Raw genomic sequence first — 18,332 nt, 5'->3', positions numbered from 1 at the left:
ATTCTTTAAAATTTAATGGATGTATGCAAATTTATATAATTTTATTTTCTCTTGCTATTTTAAGGAATTAAGGCTTTACCTTCATCAATGACAGATCAGCATAAGGTAAGAATAATATTCAGCACACTGAACTGGAATTGATAAAAATTATATTTAGTTCAGGACTACTGTAATTAGGATAGAATTCTGGTAACATTGTGAAGTATATGTCCAAATCTAAATTCAGTGGATAGCTATTTAAAAAATGAAACTTAATTTATTCTTGTGCAAAACGGAACTTTTAACTGTTGTTGTAAGATAAATTGTTCCATCAATTTCTTATGTGTCTAAGTTAGATTAGTAATTATTATCTTCACAGTCTGTAGGAAACTACATAAGTCATAAATAAGTCACAAGATTGACATTCCAAATGTGCTGGTGGTCTCCTAAAATCACAGTGCATGGCAAGGGGAGGCTGAGGCACAAGGGCACTATTTTTTACTTGTTGCACACATGTTGGGGGATAGGCTGCCTATGGACATCAGATATGTCCCCTGCATAATTAATCTTCCAAACTGCTAAAAATTGAATTGTTTCCAAAGGCTAATGATGACTGAAATGATGCCTATGAATGATGGATGGACTGATGTTTTTATTGTTATTTCTTGCTTTGATTGACTGGTTTTAGGTATTTACTGTGGATGTTTTATTGTATGGTGGTGTGAACTGCAGAGAGTCTTCTTAACTATGGCAGGTACAAATTGGATGGATGGACAGACAGACAGACAGACAGACATGGAAGACAGGCTCATGTTTTAACTTCCTTTTATCTTCATAAACTTGGGGATTTTAAGGAAGAGCTACTTGTTTGAGCCAGTCTGTGTGTGCTAATTGAGGTGATTTTGCAAAAGAACAAAAATGACTCTGAGAGACTTGCTTCCATTGATCTGTTCATTCTCTTGGCATCCAGTCACCATTTTTTCAAAAGCCTGAATTAAATACTTAGTCCTCTAATGGTATTCGATGACATTTCTTTGCTGCACCAAACTACTCAATTTGGAGTCACCTCAGCAGGGAAGGTATTAATTGGGCAAGTTCTTTCCCTACTCATTAGTTTCTCCCTGCAGTTTCTGCTCCCTAATCGGTTTTTAGCCAATCCTCCACCATTTTCCTCCAGGCTTTCAGACTGGGAATTAAACTTCACAGAGAGTGAATTTGCATGTGCGGGTAGATTCCTACCTCCCACCTTCTTGCTTGCTTTTCTCTTTCATTCATGTTCACTCCACAAAAACAGGTTTGGGAACTAGCAGTAACATGTAGTTACACCCTGATAATTGAGCACCTTGAGATGAACAAGCCTCTAACTATGATACTAGTACTAGTCACCAGTACTCATGTGCATATGCTGAAGATAGAACTCTGTCAGCAAGTTTCAATCAACGATAGGCTGTACTAAATGCAATATTTATAATTAGTTCCTTCAGCTCATAAAATACATGTTATGGCTTCATTGACTCTAATGAGGATATCAATACTCCCTCCCCTTTTGTTCCCCCAAAACGACTGAAATTTGTAGTTATTGTAGTCCATTCTTACAGAACAAAGGCTACCAAACTGCAGTCAAAGAAATTCAGGTTTTTTTTGTGTCCTGTGATTTTTAAATTGCTGATACAAATAACATGCATGCATATGTATGTACATGCATACATAACAGATTTTCAGAATGAAGTTTGCAGACTTGCCTTTTGCAAGAATATGAGCCTCTTAAATTCCAGTTAATACATTTGGATATTTTTGTCCCAAGGAGTCTTCAGAATATTTTGGAGAAGGGGATATTTTATTGTTTTGCATACATTTTTGGGTATGTTTGTATGGTGGTAGCACACATCATGGAGGGATTCATAAATAAATAACTTCCCTAGTGTTAGAGGGATAATGATGATTAAAACTAGTTTGCTTTTCTTTTTGTTTTCTGTTCAAGTAACATCTGTATGTTTTCCAGAATCCTGTATTTGGTAGTAAAATGGCAAGTTCTGGATTCAGGATTAATTCACAGCCTTAATTTTTATAATATCTTTTAGCAGCTTCCTTCATCATACACACAAGCTAATTTTTAATTTTTGAAATATATCTGTTAACAAATTATTGTTAAAGTTTGTTCATAGTTCATTTTACTTGTGAAGCAGCAAAGAGACAATTCAGGTATACCTGTACAGTTGCTTGTGTGCATTTTAATTGCCTTCATAGAGTATAATTGTGTGTAAAGTATTTTATTCTGCTTCATTGGGAATAACCAGTTGGGAAATAGAAGCCTCAAAATGCCAAATAATTATCCCTAATAATTAGAATTATTAGAATATTTCAATTAATAATAGTTATAACTTTTTAAGTTTCAGAGAAGGCCCCCACCTCCTGTTCCTCCCGAAGAAGAGGAGGAGGAGGAAGAAATAGTAATAGCCATGTATGATTTTGAACCAGCGGAACTTCATGATTTGAGATTAGAAAGAGGTCAAGAATACACCATAATTGAAAAAAATGACATTCATTGGTGGAAAGCAAAGGATAAATATGGGTAAGGAATGCAATCATCTAGTTTAATTTTTTAGTACAGACAGAAATAGTTTATATATTACACGCAATATGCATAAGTATATTATGATAGTCTTTGCTAATATTTTGTTGTGATTTTCACGCCTCTATAGTATATTTTAACAAAATTAAAAATGAAATTTTGAACAGGTTTTTGATAGAGGTGGGCAAACAGCTGAGTTTTAATCTAAATAGGAAAAGGTATGATGGGTAAGTCTACTTGCTCATCTCCATGGAGATCAAGGAATGCCAGACTAGTTTGAATGGAGGCTGGCTTTGTCAAAGGCCTCCCTATATGTATCCAAACCAATTCAGGCTTTATGATACATCATCTCTGCAGGCAGAAGAGACCAAGCTATTTCAATGCTCAACTTCTCTGCTCAACTTTCTTCCTTTTTAAAAAAAAATGATCTATTTGATTTATTATGATATTTACACCGTAGACTTGTTAGGATGCCTGGCACTTACAGATCCAGAAATCTTTTTTTTAATAATTTTATTAAAAGTTTTAAAAAAGAAGATAAAAACTAATGCAAACTAATAAAAAGTAAAAGAAAAAAGAAAAAGAAAGAAATCAAAGATAAAGCTAAAAGTGCAAGAAAGGGAAAAAAGGAAAAGGAAAAATAGAAAAGAAAGAAAAAAGATACATAGAAGTGGCTTCCAATCTTCTTTACAGCAGTTATAAGTACAATTATAAATTTACCTCTTTGTCTAAAGTTACAACATGTCTCTCTCTTTTCTATAGTCTATCCTGTCTTATCATCAAAACCATAAATCATAAATGCATTTTTTTAAAAATTTCTGTAAAAAGCCCATAAGGGGTTTCCAGTCATCAATAAACATAGATAATTGTCTTTTCTCTAATCAAAGAAGTCCATTTGGCCATCTCAGTGAGTTTCATCATCTTCACCAACCATTCCTCCATTGTAGGTATTGCCAAGTCTTTCCATCTTTGTGCAGACAATAATCTCGCTGCAATTATCATATACAAAAACAAAGTTCCATGATTTTTTTTTCCAACTGTTTGTCCATCAGTCCCAAAAGAAAGACCTCTGGTCTCAACTGTATATTAATCTTTAAAATCCTCTGAATAGTGTATGTATTTTGGGTCTGAATCCAAAATTTTCTAGCTTTTTTACATGTCCACCAAGCATGGTAAAATATCTCTTCTTGTTCACATTTCCATGCCACACAAATCTCAGGTCATGTCCTTCGAGCTCCAAAAGCCTTCTATTTCTCAGCAGCAGCCACTCTTTCATTCAAACCAAACAGCAAGCTGCAAAATACAATTTCAAATCAGGAAACTCAGTCTTCCTCTTTTCTTTGCATCCTGTAACACCTTATATTTAACTCGTGGTTTTTTTCCCTGCCACACAAATTTAGATATATCCTTTTGCCACTGTTTAAATGGTGCATCAGTTGTCAAAAAGGGTATTGTCTGGAACTGAAACATCATTCTTAGTAGGACATGAATTTTTATCACAGAAATTCTCCCCAGCAATGACAGTTGTAGTTTCTCCCATGTCTTAGCATAGTTATTTTGAAATAACATACAATTCATATTTGTCATAGTGATACTGAAAAATTTTACTTTCTCCTCAATCTTAAAACACGTTTTGTTCATCAATTGTTTGATCTTCTATTTTCATGTTTTTTAAACATTTTTGTCTTCTGTTTGCTGATGTTAAAACCTGCTTTTAGTGTTCCTGCTAATGTTTAAATTCCCTTTAAAGGATCTTCCAAAACCAACACCAACTCATCTGTGAAAGCCCTTAACTTAAAAGTTTGTTTTTTAATCTTTAGTCCCACAATTCTCTAATCTTGTCTTATATCTCTATTCAGGATTTCAAGAACCAAAATAAACAAAGGAGGAGATAGTGGGCATCCCTGTCTTGTTCCTTTTTGTATCTCACAAGGCTTTGTTAAATTTCCATTGCTTTCCGTGAAGTATAAATCTATCTTACCCATTTATAAAGTTCTCTCCAAAGTTCACATCTGCCAAGGCTTTGAACAGGAAAGCCCAATTCAAATTGTCAAAGGCCTTCTCAGCATCTAAGAAAATCCATGTGGCTTGTTTTTCATTATGTTGCTTCAAGTTTTCCAAAATGTCCAACACATTTCTGACATTGTCCTAATCTGTCTTTTGGTAAAAGCCCACATCGATCCTCATGACTAAATTCTTGCAAAATTATTTTCAGTTTATCAGCCAGAATTGTTGTGAACAACTTGTAGTCATTTTCAATTATGCTTATGGTGAAGAGGAAGTAGAAACCATCTCACACGTACTGCTACACTGTAATTTTATAGGGATATCAGATCAATCTACATTTTGCCCCTAATAGATAAATTCCCTGGGTATCCAGATAATTTTTACATGAACTATTTACTTGAGGATCTAAAACCATGCATTACGTGTACAGTTGCCAAATTCTGTGTTGCTGCAATGAAAATAAGACAAAACCAGACAAAGAAATAACTCCCTACTTTAAAAAGTACTTTTAAATTTGAAATATTTTAATTAATAAATAGTTAGGGGATATATATTTTTACTTTTATTTTATAATACTTTTATTCTATAATTTATATTTTATAATGTTCTAGGCTCACCCCACTAAGGTAACAATTGTATTAATATAGTAATAGCAGAGTGAACACTATATTATTATGTGATATATCTTATTAGTCTGTAGTACATTATTGTATTTCTTTGTTTTACTTTGCTTTTCTCCTTTTAAATTTTGCTGGCCATTGACCGAATAAATATGATTTGATTTGATTATGATACCCTAGTTTCTTGTTAAAATCAAATCTTGTCCCTCTTTAGGTATTAGTGCTATATTGGCCTCTTTCCAACTCTCTGGCATCTTTCTTCCCTATAAGATAGAGTTCATCATATTTTGTAAAGGTTGTAAAAATTCATCTTCGAAACTGATAATCCATGTGGTCCAGGCACCTTTCCTAGGTTAATCTTTTTTATAACTTCAGAAACTTCCCTAATTGTTATAGGCCCATTCATAATCTATTTCTGTTCCTCAATAATCCTCAGTAAATTTTGTTTCTTTTTAGGTATTCATATATTTTCTCCAGAGAGATGTCACTTGCTTTATACAAGTTAGAATAATATTGATGAAATACTTTTTGCATGGCCACACAATCTGTTAATACAGTATCTCCCCCTTGTAGTATATCATTTTCTTTTCTTTTTCTTTTTTAACAAAAATCAAACAGCCCAACTGCCCCCCTCAAGAACTCAGACTTCTCAGCAAAAAAAAAAAAAACCTCCCACAAAACATACTCTCTTCTTTCCTATAACACTGACTCACATAGTCATAACATTTCCCCAGCAAAGCAACTCCCTGTGCAGACTTAAACTCAGACTGTTGTTTTAACCCCCTCAGCACTGAACTATAGTCTTCGCCTGGCATTGTTTCAATCTCACTAACAACAGAACAATCCCCATCTTTTCCGAAATCTTCATCATCCATCATAACATTTTCATCCAGATGACACACTTTAGCAACAACCTCTTCTCCAATGTCCCAAACACTCTGCAGCATAGCTTGACAGCACTCTGAAAGGATCTCTTTAAAAGTCTGCTTACACTGACAATGGAACTCTGAGAAATCTTCTTTGAAATCTTCCATGCTTCAGGCAGTAGATAATGATGCCCCCTAGATATTTGACTCACACACATCGGAGTTAAAGAGTTAATGAAAAACTTCCGTCTGAGATTGACGAAAGAAAGTATACTAGTAAACAAGTCCCAAGGAAAGTGAACAGAAAACTGAAAATTTAAAACGTCAAATCCAACGTGTAGGAAAATATTCTATCCTTCAAATTCAGTACAAAAAATAGTAACCAGAAGGCAATTACATATTCTTGGTCCTCCTTAATCTTTAAATGGGAAAACAAGCCAATTTTTTTAAAAAAATTAAAAATATAATCCAGAAATAATGATAGGCCCCAAGAGATTCTACTTCTTCTTACTGTAGAAAGCTTCTCTTAGGCTACAAAACTTAAAAAAAATAAATAAATTGGGTGTTTTAGAAATGGGAAGGCAGAACTTACTGTCCCTTTAAGGGCTGCAGCACAGCTCGGAAAAGATGAAATCCCAGCTTCCTGGTGAAGTCTTACCCATCAATCGCGCATGCTGTCCACAATCTCCTGGCTACAACTTGCCATCCTGAGGACAAATGGGTTGATCTCCAGTGTTTTCCTTGATCTGGAAAAAACGCTCTGGGCTACAGGAGAAACCAGCCTGTGCCCAAAAACCTTGCCATGATGCCAGGTCTGCCCAAGGAGCCCGCAGGCATAGCTGCTCAGCCCACCATATTCCCACCGGACATCTCTTTTCTTTTTCTTTTTGTAATTTATATGCCATCCATCTCCCTGGTTTGTTTGCAAACTCAAAGGGTTTTTTGCTTTATATAGTTCATTTTTATTTCTTTTTCTCTTACTATTAACATAGATAACTGTCATTGTAAAAGCTTAATTTGTTGAGAAATTAATTAACTTCTCTGGAAATTTCTTTACTGCATCCAAAATAGCTTGTGTTTTCTCTTGCCTCTTCTTTTTGAGTTCACTATTATACTGTATGAAATAACCTCTGATAAAAACTTTACTTGCATCCCAAACCATTCTTAAATCAGTACCTTTGTTTAAATTACTCTTCAGCTAATTACTGGAAGAAAACTACTAGTATATTTTTCGTACATTATTTTTAGTGTTCTAGATGGTTTAGATACGGAATTCAAACAATAAGCAATGGAGCCTCAGTATTAATATATTTTTATAATGCATTTTTAGTATATTGTTCCTTTGTATCACTTTAGAAACAAAGGATATATTCCAAGCAATTATGTAACAGGAAAGAAGTCCAACAGTCTGGAGCAGTATGAGTAAGTAAATATTCACATATCAAATATGATTTTATGTATTTTGACCACTTCATGGAAAACAGCTGGCTGAATCAAGTATGTGGTAATATACCGTTAAGGCTCTGCATCTCCAGAAAAAGAAATCTGATGCTTAAGAGTCATTCCTGACCAGTTCCAGAACTCCGTATGATACTGCAGAAGACAGTAGAATCTGCTGTTCTTCACACACCAGCTAGGTTCTCTCCAGGACCAGTTAGCAGTGAAGGATCAGTTTTCCCTTTCAGATTCAGCAGCAAGTTGCCTTTTGACCCGCCTTATTAAAATCAATTTTGTTTTGCTTCATGTACTCTTATGATTTGGCTTTGTCATAAGTGGTTTTATTGACTGTTTTTATTGAAGATGGAAGCAAAGTGAGGCAAAAGAGAGGGGACATGATTGAGGTGTACAAAATTACTCTACGCGTGATGTGGATAAAGTGGACAAGGAGAAGCTATTTTCCTCTTCCCAAAAATCCTAGAACCAGAGGTCATCCAATAAAACTGAACCTAGAAGAATCAGGACAAAGAAAAGGGTTTTTTTTTTTTTTTTAGTGAAATGCATAATTCAGCTTTGGAATTTGCTACCATGAGATGTGCTGGCTACCAGTTTGGCTGGCCTCAAAAAAAGTGTTGGATCAATTCATGGGAATCATGGGGATATATTTTAGAATATAAATATCAGGGCCATACAATGATCTAACTTGAATGCAAAAAGGTGCTTTGGAGTATGCAGAGCACGAATGTTGCACCTGCCCATAACTCCTGAAAGCAGCCACACTTTTTCCTGAGATTGTGCAGCTATCTTCTGCAGCTGCCTCATGGGAAGATATGTGTTGCTTTAAGGAGATGCAGACAGGGTGCTACCTTTTGTGCTTTGAAAAACGCATTTTGCCTTCAAAACTGAAGACCTAGTAAATATGCACATACTTGCAAAGGTAGCTAAGATTTTACTGGTTTCCTCTTCTCTTTAGGTGGTACTGTAGAAATCTGAACAGAAGTCAGGCAGAGCAACTTCTCAGAAATGAGGTGGGCTTACCATTACTGCGACGCTTTTAACTAAAATCCAATACAAAAGTGTTTTTAGAATAATGCTTCAATGGATGCCAGATGTCCAGTGTTCATTACAGCTATGCAAAACATTTGAAAGAGGAGCTTGAAAGCATGATAGCTTGACCAATACTCCTCTTTTTGGAGCATTAAAACAGTCATGTCCTTTGGAAGACTCTCACAGGTGCTTTGAGAGAGATCCTTGCATGTCCCTGCAGGTGTGTGACAGCCATGTCCTTTCATTGACTGTCATAACAGGAGTATTGCCAGATGCAAACAGACAACCAGAAACAGCATTCGAAGAGGTTGCGTGAATCTTTCAAAGAATGCTTTAGTTCCACATTTTAATTTTTTTAACTTCAAGACTGTTCAAATGCCTCAAACGGAGGTACCGTGTTCATGCTAGCAATTTTGTTTTGGGAAGCTCCTTGTCAGCCCAGGCCTAACTTCATCGTGTTTGGAGTCTCTTGTAATTGAAATGCTATGTAAGTTTCATAAATTGTGAATCTTGCAGATCATGCAACAAAGTAGTTTTATATATAATAAAGATTTCATTTCTTTTTCTTGGATCTTAGGATAAAGAAGGGGGGTTTATGGTGAGAGACTCCAGTCAACCAGGTTTATATACAGTATCGCTTTACGCAAAATTTGGAGGGTAAGTCACTGAACCAACTGATGACAACCAGTTCTCCCTCACCCGTTCTTTAAAATTATTATATGCTTACAGAGAACTAGTCCTTTAAAAAAGAAATTTTCTATCACTCTCTTGAGGCTATAAGATGAGATCCATTTCTTGAAACAGCAAATTGGATCAACTAAACTAAATAAAATACTGCCTGACATTGATGTTACTATTTGCGGTATTAGACTAAATTTCATAATCTCCTAAATTCTCAGCAATCAGAAACAAATATAAACAACCTGGAATTAGTTAATTTTTTCATACATGTATGCATCTCTCAGTTTCCAAAAATTCATTTCTTTTTTAGCCATATAGCTGCAATTATCTTGCTAGTATCAAGGTTCATCTATAAAGCTCCTTCTTCATGTTTTGTATGTCTATTAGTATTTTGTTGGCTTCTGAAATGGTGTAACTCCACATTGCATATATTTCTGAATTTTGAGTTAGGGCATCCAAAGATATTAATACAGCAGAATCCAATCTAATTTGAGCTGTATCTGAAATGCCAATTAATAATCGTAAAATATGCAATGCTCACCTATTTTTAATAAATCCAGACTAAGATGCGTGAATAATACATGGTAAACATTGTAGGAGGAGAGCCGTGTTAGTTTATATTAGCAAAAAATCAGGACGATTCTGGTAGAACCTTTTCCTTTCCAACTAACAAATTTTATTAAAAACATAAGCTTTTTAGAGAATCTAATGACGTGCACTTAATGAAGTAAAGTGAAGCTCACAAAAGCTTATGCCTTTTAGTAAAAATTGCTAGTCAGATTAAGTGCAACCAGATTCCTTCTGGTTTTTAATAAACAGCAAGATATTCTGCAAATCCTGAGTCAATGAAGTGGTTAATAGCTTAGTATTAGAGTTATGGCATTGGTTTTTCCAACTTATAATTAGCAGATTTTTCCAGTAGAACCTCTCATCTAAAATGTTGATCTGGAAATAATCTATATATTCCTTGATCTATATGTTCTCATCTTAACTTTCCTTTAAAAAAGTGTAAGAAAAGATTCAAATAGAACAATAGATCTAGTTCTCAGAGATCTTAAAGAGATATACCTGCTACATAATGTAGGCAGCATATACTAAGATGGAGTCTTGCTTTGATCCTCTTTGTTCCTTGTTTTGGAAATCTTGCTAGCACTGAAGACTTTGGGCTCTTAACTATGTCCCAGTGAATTAATGGAACATGTTTCTGAGTTGGTTTGGATGTAGTGAGGGACATGCACATCTCCCAAACGAAACACTAGACCATTCCTGAAAGGTCAAAGGATAAAAATTCATTGTTGCCACTGAAAGCTGCTACAGATGCTAAGGAGCAGCTAAGTTTCCCCAAGATTTCTTGTAATTAAAGCAATTGAAGGGCAAAGTATGTTTCTACATAGCCCCATATTGAGTACCGTAGATCTCCAAAAATTACATGAAATATTTTGTTAGTAAGATACAGCATATAGGGACACGGTGGCGCTGCGGGTTAAACCGCTGAGCTGCTGAGCTTGCCGATTGGAAGGTCGGCGGTTCGAATCCGTGTGACGGGGTGAGCTCCTGTTGCTAGTCCCAGCTCCTGCCAACCTAGCAGTTAGAAAACATGCAAATGTGAGTAGATTAATAGGTACCGCTTCGGCGGGCAGGTAACGGCGTTCCATGTAGTCATGCCGGCCACGTGACCACGGAAGTGTCTACAGACAAACGCTGGCTCTTCGGCTTTGAAACGGAGATGAGCACTGCCCCCTAGAGTCGGACACGACTGGACTTAATGTCAAGGGAAACCTTTACCTTTACCTAAGATACAGCGTAAGTTTATTCAGCATCAGTGAAAACTTTTAAATTTCTACACTGCTGTGTTTTTCAGAGAAGGGCTATCTGGCGTAAGACACTACCATATAAAAGAAACAATGACATCACAAAAGCAATATTATTTGGCAGAAAAACATCTGTTTGACTCCATTCCAGAGTTAATTGACTATCATAAACACAATGCTGCAGGTAAATGACCTTGAGTTTTCTATCCTTTAATTTGTATTTGTTTAACTCCAAAGTATTAAATTACAGAAGGTCTTTATTTGGGTCTTTTGGAAATGTATAATGGTTTTAATATGATACAAGAAAAGAAACGATTCAAATAAGTTCTACTTCCGCCTACATCTGTCACATATGATTGCTTAGAAGTTCTAAATCTTCATCAATAACTATTTAATGCATCCTATATTTTCAGGTTTTTAAACAATAGAATAATTCTAATTTTCTAAGATGCTGATAGCTATAAATTCTTACACCAAAGCTTTTCTGAAAACTATCAAGCAAATGCTTAGTGTGCTTAAAGTTCTTTTGAAGTATATACAAATGCTGCTGTAAGAAAATATTATGATTAGCATTAAAACACCAGAAAGCATTGTTCACCTTTCTTAATTTCCAGTGTAACTTACCATATGAATTTTCTGTGTATTTTAGGGCTTGTGACAAGGCTACGATACCCAGTGACTCCAAAAGTGAAACCCTCACCAACCACTGCTGGATTCAGCTATGGTACATTTATGTTTCTGTATGAAAATATATGACTGATTTTGGAGATTAACAAAGAACTAAAATGTATTTATTTCCTCTTTTCTTTCTATTGGATTAATTGATATCCATATTGCAGAAAGTCTTCTGTAAGCCTATACTTTGCAAAACAGTACAAACCATGTTAGTTATGCAATTAGTTAGTATATCCTTCCCATCCCATCCCATCCCATCCCATCCCATCCCATAAAGGGCTGGTTTATCACTCAATCTGGCATCTTCCTGATACTTTGGAGCAGTGAGGTGGAGTTTGGGGAGGGTTTTTTGTCATTCTGTTGGAAACAGCAATGTGCTATGTTCACCTATGCTTTGAGGACATGCATTCCTGAATGCCATGGTGGCTGGGAATTCTTGTCTTTGGAACCTGAACATGCTCGGAGGCTGCTAAATTAAGCTGGTTGACATTTACACATGTCCCTAGCCCACGGTTGCTATTTTCCTGAGGAAAAAGTAGTCCTTAGCATTAATGGTCATTCCTCTTTGGGAGTACATAACTCCAGGAGTGTAGACATAACAGTCCATCCTGCCCTTTCATACCTCCATTATCCAAATTACAGATTTGTACAGTTACTCTTTATGAAGGGAAAAGCAGATACTCATCAGATGATGCAGTTATTAAAAGCATCGACACAGATAGGGAGCCCAAAAGATCTCGTAAATTTTTTCCTGGTCTAATAAAGCAGAGTTTGTCTTGGTATCTGAATGCACACACACACACACACGTATGTTTGCACTGGAAAATAAAATTGAATGCAGGGACAAGCAACATTCATCATAACCATAGCAGCTGTGTTGAAATTACAGAGTGTGTTGAAATTATAAAGGGTGGATTTCTGAGACAGCTTCCTAGTGAACAAGAAACTGCACAGCAGAGCTATCAAAATATACCAATGTACTGCAGATAAAATATGGGTTCATACCTATTTTGCGTGAGAAGAATGAGAGAGCGTTGCTTTAGGATGGCAAATTGGATTACAAGCTATATTCTAAGATTTCTTGTGTAAGATTTGCCTGTAGTAGAAATTAGTTTTTAGACATTTTTGAAAAATAAAAAGTGACAGGTACCTGGGAATGCACTGCTCCTGGCCTGTTCCATAAGATGCGCTACCCAGGTAGCCATTAACCACCTTGCTAATTGTTCTGTCTGCATACAGTCATACTAACTGGGTCAAAATCCATTGTCCCCATCCACTTTCCCCCAGAAAGTATCTAGTATCTCATATGTCCTTACATAGGAAAGTGTTGGCAGGATTTCACAATATTTTTAGCCCCAATGCCAGGAAGCCAGCAATCAGCATGCTTTCGTCCCTGCAGACAATCAGGTGTTGAGAAGCATGTTGAGTGCTGCCAAGTCTTGAGGGAATTTGATGATGGAGAAGTTGGTTTTTCAGTCACAGTTTCTCCTTTTTCTTGAAGGACTAGACATGCAAGATGAACCAACTGACTGGGTCCCTTCCCACAATATACTTGAGTCATTTACACTGAGTGACAAAAGCAGTATTTCTTGGAAAGAGGTCCAGAGGCAGCATTTTGTAAGGCAACCTTCAGAATAAGCAGTGGGCACTTCCAAGGGTATTCTGGTTCAAATCTTCAAAAGTTCTCTGATTTGAAAAAAGGATTAACTAATGATAACAAGACCTTTATGGAAAAGAATACTGACCATAAGAATTGTCTTCCAATTGGTCTTGGAGGTTTATCCTCAAGTTTACCTGTCCTTTGATTTTATCTTCCTTTTTTATAGAGAAGTGGGAAATCAATCCTGCAGAGCTCACCTTTATGCGAGAACTGGGCAGTGGTCTCTTTGGAGTAGTGCGGCTTGGCAAATGGAGAGCCCAGTACAAGGTAGCCATCAAAGCTATCCGAGAAGGTGCCATGTATGAAGAGGACTTCATAGAAGAAGCTAAAGTGATGATGTAAGTAACTGGCAAAGGTGCCAGTTACTATTTTTAAAGCATTAAAGAGTCTGGCTGCAAAGCTTCTTAAGAAATGTCTTCTCCTGAAGATCCTGAGATGTACTGCTCTGTCTCTTGTTTTAAATTAGATCAGCTGTCTTGAGTCAGAAAATCCAAAGTTTATAATACTTCTCTCCTTTCCTTATATTGTTGCCTGATGCACTGTAAAAATGAACAATTCTGTTTTGGAAGTATCAAACTTGTTAAGTTCATATTTAAGAGAAACCAAAGCTGTATATTGGTCAAGTGAAGGTGGGCTGTTTAAATAATTAATGATATTAATATTATTAGCAATATATTGCTAAAGAAATTACATATGGTATCCCATACTAAAGACAATGATGTAATCAAATCCCTATCATACAAAAAAAAACAACCCTGCCATTTTTTGTTCCAGCTGCTTAATACCTTTCAGCAAAGATACATTCATGAACCACTTTATTGACATATTTAAGTGCTTAACATATAAAACAATGTTTCACAGGATCAAGGTCTGAAATTGTAATAGGATTTGTGGCACGTGACTTCACCTTAAATATCAGAGAATCAGAAACCAGGCAACTTTCTAGCTGGAAATAATTCTGGTTTATGGAAGAAAGAAAGTAAATTCTTATTAGGATGGATCGATAGAGCCCCAACTGTCTACTATATTTGTTTCAGACATGTAATCTTGCAAAACATTACATCTTGGGATATAATTTCAGTGGTGGAGTGTTACATTCACATTTTTCTGTGCTGAAGCCTGTGCCTGCATTTGGGATTGGTTTCCTAAATCTTCATTGCTTAATGCCATCTGCTACCATTTTAGATGCTGTTACCCTGCTCTGCAGACCTGCAATTAAAAGGCATTACTGACTGGGACTTACTATTTTACTCTGGCTTCTACAACGTTATCTCTTCTGAACTTTTTATTGTATTTTTAAGTATATAAAGATTGCATAAGTCGTTTCTTATTTTCTTCCTAACATGTATGTTTTCTAACTAAAATTAGCATCATGAAAAAATTGTGTCTATATTTCTGTTTATATTTCTCTATTGTTTCCCTGTTTCATTCTTCTTTCTTTAAACTACTTTCAGGAAGTTGACCCACCCAAAATTAGTCCAGCTATATGGTGTTTGTACTCAGCAGAGACCTATCTATATAGTGACGGAGTTTATGGAGCATGGCTGCCTTCTAAATTATCTTCGCCAAAGACGTGGACATTTCACTAAAGATAACCTGCTGACGATGTGTCAGGATGTCTCTGAAGGAATGGAATACTTGGAGAGAAATAGCTTTATTCACAGAGATTTGGTAAGACAGGCAATGATACATATGTAAGTTTGATGCATGCAATAAGATCTAAAGAAAGTGCCTCATTTCTGATTTTTCATAATTTTCTGAAATGTTTTGACCAAAAGCAACACAAGGTAGGATTCATGTCCCTTTAAGACTTGCAGAGGAGAAATTAAAGCTGGTGTTTTCTCCACCCTGAATGGTTTTATGAAAAGACCACTTTTCCACACACATTAACAGTCACTCATGTCCTATTCTTACAACTGGATTACTGGAACACGTTCCACACGAGGCTGCCCATGAAGGCCATCTGGAAGCTACAGCTGGTCCAGGCTGTGGCAGTGTGGCAGCAAAAGAGGTGTTATGTGTCTGTGACCCCACTCCTTTGCAAGCTGCACTGGTTGTTGCCAGTAGACTTCTGGGTGCAATTCAAGCTGCTGATTATCACCTATGAAGCCCTTCAAGGCATAGGGACTGGCTATCTGAGGGTCCACCTATTTCCAGTTGTCTGCCCATCCGGTACAGTCCAGCAGGATGTGGGCGCACTCCGGATCCCATCCATTAAAGAATGTCATCTTGTGGGACCCAGGAAGTGCACCTACTTGGTTGCAATTCCTGCCCTCTGGAATGCTGTTCCCCCCCGCCCCAGATTTGTGTGGCTCCCACCTTGATGCCATTCAGAAATGATTGGAGACCTAGGTGTTCCCCCAGGACTGGGGATTATGGAGCTCCATTTATTTTGATCTGTTTTGTTTTTTGCTCTTCTGGTCAGTAACATCCTTTTACTTGCTGGTTTTTATTTGTAAGCTACCCAGCTCATTTAGGAGTTGAGGGAGGGAGGAAGGAAGGAAGGAAAGAAGGAAGATTGCCAGTTTGTCTGGCCTCATTTGTATGTGTTGCCCAGACCAAATTCTCCTATTTACATATTTTATGAGTCCTTAATAATTCTGCTATCATTCATGCTTCTCATAAAACATTTGCCTTATATTAGAAGTATTTGCAGATTCTTGTTTAGGAGTCATAGATGATGCTTGAATAGTTAAGCTTAAGACACAGTTAATAATATATCTGCCGTTCAGGAAATACTTGAAAATAATGTCTTAACCTTATCTACTCAATTATATAATTTTGGGGATTTTAAAAACTTTTTCTGTTATGTGAAAACTGCACATTTTCAGATGGGGCAGTAATGTGAACATGAAGCTCTAGTATGTAAATTTGGTTATGGTTAATACAGTTTCTCTTTTTTGCTGTTTTTTTTTTTTTGAGAAACGAGCCTCAACTCAGAAGAAGGTTGAAGAAACTGGAAAAATACATCTTTGTAAGGATTAGTAGCTCTAGATGAGGATTTTGAATTTTACTTTTTTATGAAATGATCTGAACCAGTGTTTCTCAAGCTTCGCAGCTTGAAGATGTATGGACTTCAACTCCCAGAATTCCCCAGCCAGCATGCTGGCTGGGGAATTCTGGGAGTTGAAGTCCACATATCTTCAAGTTGCCAAGGTTGAGAAACACTGCACTAGATCCACCTTTACACTTGTGTAATTGTCAGAAATTAAATTGAAGCCATTAGTGGACAGCTAGGACCACAGAATGGAGCAGAGCTTAACAGAGCAGAGAAGCTGCATGCAGAAAAAGAATATTATCTTAAATAGCTTTAATGAGCATGTCAGAGAAACACAGGTTATTGATCTTACACAGCCCTCCCAAGCATAAAGAATCACACGCTTAGACACATTAAGTTCAGAAGCAAGTAAAAGAATATCTTACTCATTTTATTCTTTGTCCAGTTATATTTATCTTTGGTGGAAAAATGAAGTTCCTTGTGTCTTCTGTTCTTTCCCTATACTTAGTGACCTCTCAGCAGTACAGCTGCCAAGAGCTGCATGGAAGAAAGGGGCAGCCACATGGCTTTAGGCCCAAGATGGAGAGACAAGCAAAACATGCTTCTTCTCCAATGGTGAAGGAGGAAGAGAGAGAGAGGAAGTGGGAGTGGCAACAAGCAGCTTCCTCAGTAGCACAGAGAGTTTGCATCTTAGAGCAACCATCCATATGCTAATGAGGCATGCTGGATTTGCCAGGACTTCTAATACAAATGACTGTTTTTCCTTCTTCCTTTCTTTAGGCTGCTAGAAACTGCTTAGTGAACGAGTCAGGAGTGGTGAAAGTGTCCGATTTTGGAATGACCAGGTATTTGTCAATTATGTAACTTTTATGTAGGCATATTTTAAATTTACTTTCGTACATTCTAAGGTGGTAGGGTGGTGGCCATGTTTTTAAGTTAAAACAGACCCCAGCAATGTGTAGCTCACATAACCAAATTTAACTCATCTACCTCAGATAAAGATTCACAAAAGACTTAATATTGTAGCTGCCAACTGGAAAGGATCCAATTTATGATTGTTCGTCTGCAGGTTATCCAGAGTCAGTCTATGTCAGCCTTTCTCAACCTTTTGACTCTGGAGGAACCCTTGAAATACTTTCAGGCCTCGGGGAACCCCTGCACATTCAGGCTCAAATATAGGCCAGAAGTTACAAAATGATTATATTCATTTCATGTGTAGCCCTGTATGTGTGCATTAACACTGTTCTTAATCTAAAAATAAAGAATGAAACTTACCTGTTTAGTGTGAAGTTGCCGGAATTTGAAATAATTTTAAAAATAAATCGTGATCTCCAGGGAACCCCTAGTGACCTCTCACAGAACCCTAGGGGTCCACGGAATCCTGGCTGAGACACCCTGGTCTATGATAGGTCTTTCCTTAGTCCTTTTAAGTACAGTAATGTTTGTGAAATTTATCCATTGCCATTAGGTGGTGCCGTGAATATTTATATTTCAGTTTCTTGTATTCATTTCAGAGGAAGGATTTTTTCCCCCTCTTTTTAGGTATGTTCTTGATGATCAGTACACCAGCTCTTCAGGTGCTAAATTTCCTGTGAAGTGGTGCCCCCCTGAAGTTTTCAATTACAGCCGGTTCAGCAGCAAGTCTGACGTCTGGTCTTTTGGTAAGATTGTGTCAACCTTTTTTTTTTTTTGAGTAAATATAAGAAGATGGCTTTTTCAGATAATTGGCAGCCTCTTCAAATAATCCGTCAAAGCAGCAATTATATTTAAGATGGGATGAAACAAAAAATTAAAACATTGCTTAATGTTAATGACACATAATAAATAGTTCTAGATGAAATAAAAACAGGGACTCTTGGATAAAACCCAGGTTTCATGGTTTATGAACTTCGTAATGAAAATTCGAACTTAAAAGCTTCACATTCAGGAGTTTCAGATGCTGAACTGTTTTTAACTTGTGCTTTATTTCATTCTAATGG

At 36.5% G+C, this 18,332-nt stretch overlaps 1 protein-coding gene across 1 annotated transcript in view; it reads left to right on the top strand.

Moving 5' to 3' along the window:
* The window catches only part of TEC (tec protein tyrosine kinase), a 76,996-nt gene that overhangs the window by 55,622 nt on the left and 3,042 nt on the right, over nucleotides 1-18,332 (top strand). Inside the window, exons 6-16 of the mRNA XM_063309989.1 lie at nucleotides 65-105; nucleotides 2,370-2,551; nucleotides 7,401-7,466; nucleotides 8,455-8,509; nucleotides 9,106-9,185; nucleotides 11,071-11,204; nucleotides 11,670-11,744; nucleotides 13,522-13,693; nucleotides 14,810-15,026; nucleotides 17,134-17,198; nucleotides 17,896-18,014. Coding sequence (XP_063166059.1) covers nucleotides 65-105; nucleotides 2,370-2,551; nucleotides 7,401-7,466; nucleotides 8,455-8,509; nucleotides 9,106-9,185; nucleotides 11,071-11,204; nucleotides 11,670-11,744; nucleotides 13,522-13,693; nucleotides 14,810-15,026; nucleotides 17,134-17,198; nucleotides 17,896-18,014 — 1,206 coding nt within the window. The remainder of the gene's footprint in view (nucleotides 1-64; nucleotides 106-2,369; nucleotides 2,552-7,400; nucleotides 7,467-8,454; nucleotides 8,510-9,105; nucleotides 9,186-11,070; nucleotides 11,205-11,669; nucleotides 11,745-13,521; nucleotides 13,694-14,809; nucleotides 15,027-17,133; nucleotides 17,199-17,895; nucleotides 18,015-18,332) is intronic.

The sequence above is a fragment of the Candoia aspera genome, chromosome 8 (assembly GCF_035149785.1).
Source record: "Candoia aspera isolate rCanAsp1 chromosome 8, rCanAsp1.hap2, whole genome shotgun sequence".
NCBI lineage: Eukaryota > Metazoa > Chordata > Lepidosauria > Squamata > Boidae > Candoia > Candoia aspera.
This window is presented reverse-complemented; position numbering and strand designations above follow the sequence as displayed.